At 43.2% G+C, this 10,927-nt stretch overlaps 1 protein-coding gene across 2 annotated transcripts in view; it reads left to right on the top strand.

Moving 5' to 3' along the window:
- LOC139393225 (ankyrin repeat and sterile alpha motif domain-containing protein 1B-like) overlaps positions 1 to 10,927 on the top strand; it is a 366,701-nt gene that overhangs the window by 190,891 nt on the left and 164,883 nt on the right. For both annotated transcript variants that reach the window (XM_071141673.1, XM_071141674.1), the window contains exon 13: positions 8,431 to 8,573. In XM_071141673.1, coding sequence (XP_070997774.1) covers positions 8,431 to 8,573 — 143 coding nt within the window. The remainder of the gene's footprint in view (positions 1 to 8,430; positions 8,574 to 10,927) is intronic.

Below are 10,927 nucleotides of genomic sequence, written 5' to 3' on the forward strand. Positions count from 1 at the left end.
CATGCATACAGAGTCAACACCATATCTCTCTAGAGTCAGAGGCTGGGGTTGTGGAATACTACCAAGATGGATATTATTATCAGTATGGCAAGGCTGAACACAGTCCAATTATCATGAGACCAAACGGTAGGAGACAGATGGTACAATATGCTTTTCATATCAAGAGGGCAGACTAGGTTTGAACACAGCCTATACAATATTACTGTGCTAATAACAATGCTTCTACTGAGCAAGAAATATCAACTCAACCTTGAAGTACCTAAGGTATACTTGGATCGGAGTTGAAGGATTTATGACAGTCAGCTGGTTGAAAAAGTTGTTGTTAATTAGTGCAAGGCTGGAACAAAACCGTACACACCCTGTGGGTCTCCAGCAATTGTTAATTTTTTTTTTTTAAACATCAAAATTGTTGGGATGAAGTCTGCAAACTTTTAGCTCAAGGCTTATTCCTTCAGCGGCAGATCCTGGCTTGAAACATGTTTTGTTTACTAGGTGACTCACAAGAAAACTTCCAAATCTGTCTGAGAACCACTGATCTGTGATATGAAAAAGGCCAAGATAATAGCACATCTCTGAAATGGTTTTAGATTGCTCTGGTGCGGTATCAGTAGGGCAAGATAGCATATCTCTGAAATGGTTTTAGATTGCTCTGGTGCGGTATCAGTAGGGCAAGATAGCATATCTCTGAAATGGTTTTAGATTGCTCTGGTGCGGTATCACTAGGGCAAGGTAGCACATCTCTGAAATGGTTTTAGATTGCTCTGGTGCGGTATCACTAGAGCAAGAAAGCACATCTCTGAAATGGTTTTAGATTGCTCTGGTGTGGTATCACTAGGGCAAGATAGCATATCTCTGAAATGGTTTTAGATTGCTCTGGTGCGGTATCAGTAGGGCAAGATAGCATATCTCTGAAATGGTTTTAGATTGCTCTGGTGCGGTATCACTAGGGCAAGGTAGCACATCTCTGAAATGGTTTTAGATTGCTCTGGTGCGGTATCACTAGGGCAAGAAAACACATCTCTGAAATGGTTTTAGATTGCTCTGGTGCGGTATCACTAGGGCAAGATAGCATATCTCTGAAATGGTTTTAGATTGCTCTGGTGCGGTATCACTAGGGCAAGATAGCATATCTCTGAAATGGTTTTAGATTGCTCTGGTGCGGTATCACTAGGGCAAGATAGCACATCTCTGAAATGGTTTTAGATTGCTCTGGTGCGGTATCACTAGGGCAAGATAGCACATCTCTGAAATGGTTTTAGATTGCTCTGGTGCGGTATCACTAGGGCAAGATAGCATATCTCTGAAATGGTTTTCGATTGCTCTGGTGCGGTATCACTAGGGCAAGATAGCACATCTCTGAAATGGTTTTAGATTGCTCTGATAGTGCTATCGAGCTGAAAGTTGTAAAAGTTCTGGGCCTATTGATCCACAGACAGCTGAACATCAAATGACTAGAATCACCCCCTCCAAATTATGGGCTGTTAGAATTGCACATGATTTCATGTTCGTAAACACTCTTTCAGATCTGAGAACTTTCATATGTTAAAGTTCAAGTGTGGACACCGATAAAGACAGAGAAAAGAGTGTGTGTGTGTGTGCGTGTGCGTTTTGTCAGGTGCCCAGTTGTGGTGCAAGCTTTTGTTTTGCTGTGTCGTGTCAAGCTCTGTTAGGATAGTTCCAGAGAGAGGGGATTTTGCTCTCTGGAAGCCCAGTTTGGATGCTCTTTCCCTGGGTGTGAAGTATCTGGGCTCCCCCTCTCCTCCTGTCCGGTTGGAGGTTCTCAAGCCTATTCTCTGTGTGTGTGTACACTATAGCTGTTTCAAAGTAGCATGTTGTTTTGTTGCACATTCGACACTAAAGGACAATCCTGTATGAGATGTAGCGTTGAGAGGGAGACCTGTAATTGGTGCATTCTGCGACATGATAGTGGGAGCTTAACTGTAATTGGTTAATGGGGTATGGCATTGGGAGCATGTGAGCTGTACAGCTACACACACAAACACGCGCATAAACCCAAACACACACATACTGTACATACACACACACCCTATATAGCCCCAGGATAATATCCCACCAGTACATACTGTACATACACACACACCCTATATAGCCCCAGGATAATATCCCACCAGTACATACTGTACATACACACACACCCTATATAGCCCCAGGATAATATCCCACCAGTACATACTGTACATACACACACACCCTATATAGCCCCAGGATAATATCCCACCAGTACATACTGTACATACACACACACCCTATATAGCCCCAGGATAATTTCCCACCAGTACATACTGTACATACACACACACCCTATATAGCCCCAGGATAATATCCCACCAGTACATACTGTACATACACACACACCCTATATAGCCCCAGGATAATATCCCACCAGTACATACTGTACATACACACACACCCTATATAGCCCCAGGATAATATCCCACCAGTACATACTGTACATACACACACACCCTACATAGCCCCAGGATAATATCCCACCAGTACATACTGTACATACACACACACCCTATATAGCCCCAGGATAATATCCCACCAGTACATACTGTACATACACACACACCCTATATAGCCCCAGGATAATATCCCACCAGTACATACTGTACATACACACACACCCTATATAGCCCCAGGATAATATCCCACCAGTACATACTGTACATACACACACACCCTATATAGCCCCAGGATAATATCCCACCAGTACATACTGTACATACACACACACCCTATATAGCCCCAGGATAATATCCCACCAGTACATACTGTACATACACACACACCCTATATAGCCCCAGGATAATATCCCACCAGTACATACTGTACATACACACACACCCTATATAACCCCAGGATAATAACCCACCAGTACATACTGTACATACACACACACCCTATATAGCCCCAGGATAATATCCCACCAGTACATACAGTACATACACACACACCCTATATAGCCCCAGGATAATATCCCACCAGTACATACTGTACATACACACACACCCTATATAACCCCAGGATAATATCCCACCAGTACATTCACACACCCTATATAGCCCCAGGATAATATCCCACCAGTACATACACACACACCCTATATAGCCCCAGGATAATATCCCACCAGTACATACTGTACATACACACACACCCTATATAGCCCCAGGATAATATCCCACCAGTACATACTGTACATACACACACACCCTATATAGCCCCAGGATAATATCCCACCAGTACATACTGTACATACACACACACCCTATATAGCCCCAGGATAATATCCCACCAGTACATACTGTACATACACACACACCCTATATAGCCCCAGGATAATATCCCACCAGTACATACTGTACATACACACACACCCTATATAGCCCCAGGATAATATCCCACCAGTACATACTGTACATACACACACACCCTATATAGCCCCAGGATAATATCCCACCAGTACATACTGTACATACACACACACCCTATATAGCCCCAGGATAATATCCCACCAGTACATACTGTACATACACACACACCCTATATAGCCCCAGGATAATATCCCACCAGCACATACTGTACATACACACACACCCTATATAGCCCCAGGATAATATCCCACCAGTACATACTGTACATACACACACACCCTATATAGCCCCAGGATAATATCCCACCAGTACATACTGTACATACACACACACCCTATATAACCCCAGGATAATATCCCACCAGTACATACACACACACCCTATATAGCCCCAGGATAATATCCCACCAGTACATACTGTACATACACACACACCCTATATAGCCCCAGGATAATATCCCACCAGTACATACTGTACATACACACACACCCTATATAGCCCCAGGATAATATCCCACCAGTACATACTGTACATACACACACACCCTATATAGCCCCAGGATAATATCCCACCAGAACATACTGTACATACACACACACCCTATATAACCCCAGGATAATATCCCACCAGTACATAAACACACACCCTATATAGCCCCAGGATAATATCCCACCAGTACATACACACACACCCTATATAGCCCCAGGATAATATCCCACCAGTACATACTGTACATACACACACACCCTATATAGCCCCAGGATAATATCCCACCAGTACATACTGTACATACACACACACCCTATATAGCCCCAGGATAATATCCCACCAGTACATACTGTACATACACACACACCCTATATAGCCCCAGGATAATATCCCACCAGTACATACTGTACATACACACACACCCTATATAACCCCAGGATAATATCCCACCAGTACATACTGTACATACACACACACCCTATATAGCCCCAGGATAATATCCCACCAGTACATACTGTACATACACACACACCCTATATATCCCCAGGATAATATCCCACCAGTACATACTGTACATACACACACACCCTATATAGCCCCAGGATAATATCCCACCAGTACATACTGTACAGCAGGGATCATCCACTAGATTCAGCCGCGGGCATATTTTTTCTTGAGCGGATGGTCGGGGGGCCAGAACATAATTATAAATCATTTGTAGACTGCAAGAAGCCCAAACAGATATAATATTTGACTAAAACATAATCATTTCAAAACGTGATTATATTTGTATACAATCACATATCTACCTATAATGCGTGAGAATACTTTGAAATATATTTCCTAAATTACAATCACTATGAGCTGATTTGCTGGTCTTTTTACAGACTTATGTTTAACAAGTTTTATTTTGCTCAAAAATCTTAGGGGGCGGGACAGGGGGCAAATAAAATCACACGCGGCCAAATTCGGCCTGCTGGCCGCCAGTTGGGGAACCCTGCTGTACTGCATGCCTGCATTAACTAGCTGTACAGCTGGTCTGGCCTATTAACACAGACTGGTCTGTCTGTGCTGCTAACACACAGACTGTCTTTGCAACACACACACACCCTCTCACCAATCATCAGTGCTGACAGGCTTATTTACTCTACAGGAAAATACCAAATCGTTCTATATTTATACCTCTGATCGCCCCTCTCTCTCTCTCTCTCTCGATCTTTCTCCTTCTTTCTATTTATCTATCTATCTCTGTGTTGCTGTCTCTCTCTGTCTCCCCCTTTCTCTCCCTCTCTACCTACCTTCTCTCTCTCATACAAACACTTTCTTCCTCCCTCTCCTCTCTCAGAGAGATACAGCAATCTTATATAGCCCACTCTTTCTCTACCTCTCGCTACATCTCCCATCAACTCCCTCCCTCCCTCCCTCACTGTCTTTGTGACACACACACACACCCTCACGTCAATCATCAGTGCTGACAGGCTTATTTACTCTACAAGAAAATAGAAAATACCATATCTGTTTATATTTATCCCTCCGATCTCCCCCCCCTCCCCTCTCTCTCTCTGTCGCTCTGTCTCTTTATCTCTGTCTCTCTACCTATCTTCTCATACAAACACTTTCTTCCTCCCAGATAGGTTTGGATGGTATACTGTCTGTACCAGGTGTATTCAACACTTACCATACGAGGTCCAGAACCTACTTTTTTTCTGTTCAATCTGATTAATTAATTGCACCTACCTGGTGTCCCTGTTCTACATCAGTCCCTGATTAGAAAAAACGCAGTGGAACTGGCTTCGATGTCCAGATGTGAGTTATATACCGTCAATACTATTGAAACAATTTCTTACATATTTTTTTATACATTTCAATATAAACTCAGACAAAAAAGAAACGCCCCTTTTTCAGGACCCTGTCTTTCAAAAATAATTTGTGAGGAGGAGCTGCACTGCAGTACTTAATGCAGCTGGTGGCCACACCAGATACTGACTGTTACTTTTTTATTTTGACCCCCCTTTGTTCAGGGACACATTATTCAACTTCTGTTAGTCACATGTCTGTGGAACTTGTTCAGTTTATGTCTCAGTTTTTGAATCTTGTTATGTGCGTACAAATATTTACACATGTTAAGTTTGCTGAAAATAAACGCAGTTGACAGTGAGAGGACGTTTCTTTATTTGCTGAGTTTATATTTTAGCAATAAGCATTTCACTACACCCGCAATAACAACTGCTAAATATGTGTATACGACCAATAAAATTTGATTTGATGTTATATATTTGTCGCTACTTTTTAAGTAAATGCCTGCAGTCAGTCAGCCTGTGCAGTACGTTAGGACATGGCTCTCCAACCCTGTTGATGGAGCGCTGCCCTCCCGTTGGTTTTCGCTCCAACCCCAATTGTAACTGACCTGATTCAGGTATCAATCAGCTCATTATTATATGCTCTAGATTAGAGTTGGAGTTAAAACCTACAGGACGGTATCGCTCCAGGAACAGGGTTGGAGTTAAAAACCTACAGGAGGGTAGCTCTACAGGAACAGGGTTGGAGTTAAAACCTACAGGACTGTAGCTCTACAGGAACATGGTTGGAGTTAAAACCTACAGGACTGTAGCTCTCCAGGAACAGGGTTGGAGTTAAAACCTACAGGACGGTATCTCTCCAGGAACAGGGTTGGAGTTAAAACCTACAGGACGGTATCTCTCCAGGAACAGGGTTGGAGTTAAAACCTACAGGATGGTAGCTCTACAGGACCAGGGTTGGAGTTAAAACCTACAGGACGGTAGCTCTACAGGACCAGGGTTGGAGTTAAAACCTACAGGACGGTAGCTCTACAGGACCAGGGTTGGAGTTAAAACCTACAGGACGGTAGCTCTACAGGACCAGGGTTGGAGTTAAAACCTACAGGACGGTAGCTCTACAGGACCAGGGTTGGAGTTAAAACCTACAGGATGGTAGCTCTACAGGACCAGGGTTGGAGTTAAAACCTACAGGACGGTAGCTCTACAGGACCAGGGTTGGAGTTAAAACCTACAGGACGGTAGCTCTACAAGACCAGGGTTGGAGTTAAAACCTACAGGACGGTAGCTCTACAGGACCAGGGATGGAGTTAAAACCTACAGGACGGTAGCTCTACAGGACCAGGGTTGGAGTTAAAACCTACAGGACGGTAGCTCTACAGGAACAGGGTTGGAGTTAAAACCTACAGGACGGTAGCTCTACAGGACCAGGGTTGGAGTTAAAACCTACAGGACGGTAGCTCTACAGGACCAGTCAAAGGTTTGTACACATACTCATTCAAGGGTTCTTCTTTATTTGGACTATTTTCTACATTGTATAATAATAGTGAAGACATCAAAACTATGAAATAACACATATGGAATCATGTAGTAATCAATGAAGTGTTTAACAAATCAAAATATATTTTAGATTCTTCAAAGTAGCCACCCTTTGCCTTAATGACAGCTTTGCACACATGATTCCATGATTTGATGTCTTCACTATTATTCTAAAATGTAGAACATTGTAAGATTAAAGAAAAACCCTGGAATGAGCAGGTGTGTCCAAACTTTTGACAGGTACTGTATACATTTTTTTCTAATAATTTTTCATTGGAAAGGCAGAGAAGTGTTTTTATCAAAAGCAATCACTTTTGCATGGGAAAACACAGAATGCTACTAATTACTACAGGTACTTAATTAGGCCACTTTTTTGTTTTGACTCCCGGGAGATAACGTGTCCTCCTGGTCCTCTTGAGAAGGATACCTCTGTGTGATTCCCCATGTCTGTGTCAAGGTCTAATTGGACAAATATTTGAGCGTCTGTACGTTTGTGTAGCACGACAAGGACTGACGGATAGACTACACATGCACGGACACACATACACACACACACACACTTGTGGGAGTGTGTGTACGTCTCTCTTGTTGACTGCTGATTGAAATGGATGGTTTTTCCCTTTAATGTGGGTGAGAAATTAGATTCTGTCCACCCTCTGCACTCGTTTCCCCTCCCTCCCTCTCTTCCCCTCCCTCCCTCTCTTCCTCTCCTCCCTCTCTTTCCTCCCCTCCCTCTCTTTCCTCTCCTCCCTCTCTTTCCTCTCTTTCCTCTCTTTCCTCTCCTCTCTCTCTGTTTCTTATTTTCTCCCTAACTGATCACACACTGGGGAAATCAACTCTGACATCTGAGTCCTCATCAGGCCGCTCTTTCCTCTCTCACTCCTTCAGGTGTGTGTGTGTGTGTGTGTGTGTGTGTGTGTGTGTGAGAGACAGTTAAGACTGAAAGAAAGATGTGCTCAGTTGGTTGGCCATTTGAGCGCACATGGCAGCTGCCACATCTGAGGTTCACATCTGAACGAACTCCAGTGGAAATGCATTGCAGCCTTGACCCTCCATGGATACCTGCTGTTCTGCCTCTCTGTTTGGATTGCTCTTCATTTGATCCAGTCTTAATTAAATATACACCCCCCCCCCCTTCTCTTGTCCCGCTCTCTCTCTCCACTCCCCCACCCCCCTCTCTCTCTTTCTCTCTCTGTCTCTCTTTCAAGGCCACTCTCCCCAGGTGATGGTGACTGAGCCGGAGCTGTGTAACCATAGGAACAGCTCCTCACCGACGGGGCCTACTCCAGACTGCTCTCCCCCCTCCCCAGACACTGCCCTGAAGAGCATTGACAGAGTCATCCGCCCACAGGTGAGCCACATAATGTAAACCTCCCCCGCGCCCCACACATACACACACACACACACAAGATGAATGGTGTATTTGGTTGAGTGAAGCCGTGTAGGGATGTGTGACCACAAATAGCTGTGACCTCTAAAGTGATCTTAGCAGTAATAGGTCTTTCACATTGGAAGAATATGCAGTTCTAATACAGTAATGTTTTTATTCAATGTATCATGTCGCAATGACAACCTTTCTCTTTGTGTATCTCTCTCTCTCTTTGTGTATCTATCTCTCTCTCTCTCTTTGTGTATCTCTCTCTCTCTCTTTGTGTATCTCTCTCTCTCTCTTTGTGTATCTCTCTCTCTTTGTGTATCTCTCTCTCTTTGTGTATCTCTCTCTCTCTCTTTGTGCATCTCTCTCTCTCTCTCTTTGTGTATCTCTCTCTCTCTCTTTGTGTATCTCTCTCTCTCTCTTTGTGTATCTCTCTCTCTCTCTCTCTCTTTGTGTATCTCTCTCTCTCTCTTTGTGTATCTCTCTCTCTCTCTCTCTCTCTCTCTCTCTCTTTGTGTATATCTCTCTCTCTCTCTCTCTCTCTCTCCTTTGTGTATCTCTCTCTCTCTCTTTGTGTATCTCTCTCTCTCTTTGTGTATCCCTCTCTCTCTCTCTTTGTGTATCTCTCTCTCTCTCTCTTTGTGTATCTCTCTCTCTCTCTCTTTGTGTATCTCTCTCTCTCTCTCTCTCTTTGTGTATATCTCTCTCTCTCTCTCTCTCTCTCCTTTGTGTATCTCTCTCTCTCTCTTTGTGTATCTCTCTCTCTCTCTTTGTGTATCTCTCTCTCTCTCTCTTTGTGTATCTCTCTCTCTCTCTCTCTCTTTGTGTATCTCTCTCTCTCTCTCTCTTTGTGTATCTCTCTCTCTCTCTCTCTCTCTCTTTGTGTATATCTCTCTCTCTCTCTCTCTCTCTCTTTGTGTATCACTCTCTCTCTCTCTCTTTGTGTATCCCTCTCTCTCTCTCTTTGTGTATCTCTCTTTGTATCTCTCTCTTTGTGTATCTCTCTCTCTCTCTTTGTGTATCTCTCTCTCTCTCTTTGTGTATCTCTCTCTCTCTCTCTCTCTCTTTGTGTATCTCTCTCTCTCTCTCTCTCTTTGTGTATCTCTCTTTGTATCTCTCTCTCTTTGTGTATCTCTCTCTCTCTCTTTGTGTATCTCTCTCTCTCTCTCTCTCTCTCTCTTTGTGTATCTCTCTCTCTCTCTCTTTGTGTATCTCTCTCTCTCTATCTTTGTGTATCTCTCTTTGTATCTCTCTCTCTTTGTGTATCTCTCTCTCTCTCTCTTTGTGTATCTCTCTCTCTCTCTCTTTGTGTATCTCTCTTTGTATCTCTCTCTCTTTGTGTCTCTCTCTCTCTCTCTCTCTCTCTCTCTTTGTGTATCTCTCTCTCTCTCTCTCTCTCTCTTTGTGTATCTTTCTCTCTCTCTCTTTGTGTATCTCTCTCTCTCTCTCTCTCTCTTTGTGTATCTCTCTCTCTCTCTCTTTGTATATCTCTCTCTCTCTTTGTATCTCTCTCTCTTTGTGTATCTCTCTCTCTCTCTTTGTGTATCTCTCTCTCAATCTTTGTGTATCTCTCTCTCTCTCTCTCTTTGTGTATCTCTCTCTCTCTCTCTCTTTGTGTATCTCTCTCTCTCTCTCTCTCTCTCTCTTTGTGTATATATCTCTCTCTCTCTATCTCCTTTGTGTATCTCTCTCTCTCTCTCTTTGTGTATTTCTCTCTCTATCTTTGTGTATCTCTCTCTCTCTCTCTCTTTGTGTATCTCTCTTTGTATCTCTCTCTCTTTGTGTATCTCTCTCTCTCTCTCTTTGTGTATCTCTCTCTCTCTCTCTCTCTCTCTCTTTGTGTATCTCTCTCTCTCTCTCTCTCTCTCTCTCTTTGTGTATCTTTCTCTCTCTCTCTTTGTGTATCTCTCTCTCTCTCTCTCTCTCTCTCTTTGTGTATCTCTCTCTCTCTCTCTTTGTAAATCTCTCTCTCTCTCTTTGTATCTCTCTCTCTTTGTGTATCTCTCTCTCTCTCTTTGTGTATCTCTCTCTCAATCTTTGTGTATCTCTCTCTCTCTCTCTCTTTGTGTATCTCTCTCTCTCTCTCTTTGTGTATCTCTCTCTCTCTCTCTCTCTCTCTCTCTTTGTGTATATATCTCTCTCTCTCTATCTCCTTTGTGTATCTCTCTCTCTCTCTCTCTTTGTGTATCTCTCTCTCTATCTTTGTATCTCTCTCTCTCTCTCTTTGTGTATCTCTTTCTCTCTCTCTCTCTCTCTCTCTCTCTCTCTCTCTCTCTCTCTCTCTCTTTGTGTATCTCTCTCTCTCTCTTTGTGTATCTCTCTCTCTCTCT

The sequence above is a fragment of the Oncorhynchus clarkii genome, chromosome 33 (assembly GCF_045791955.1).
Source record: "Oncorhynchus clarkii lewisi isolate Uvic-CL-2024 chromosome 33, UVic_Ocla_1.0, whole genome shotgun sequence".
NCBI lineage: Eukaryota > Metazoa > Chordata > Actinopteri > Salmoniformes > Salmonidae > Oncorhynchus > Oncorhynchus clarkii.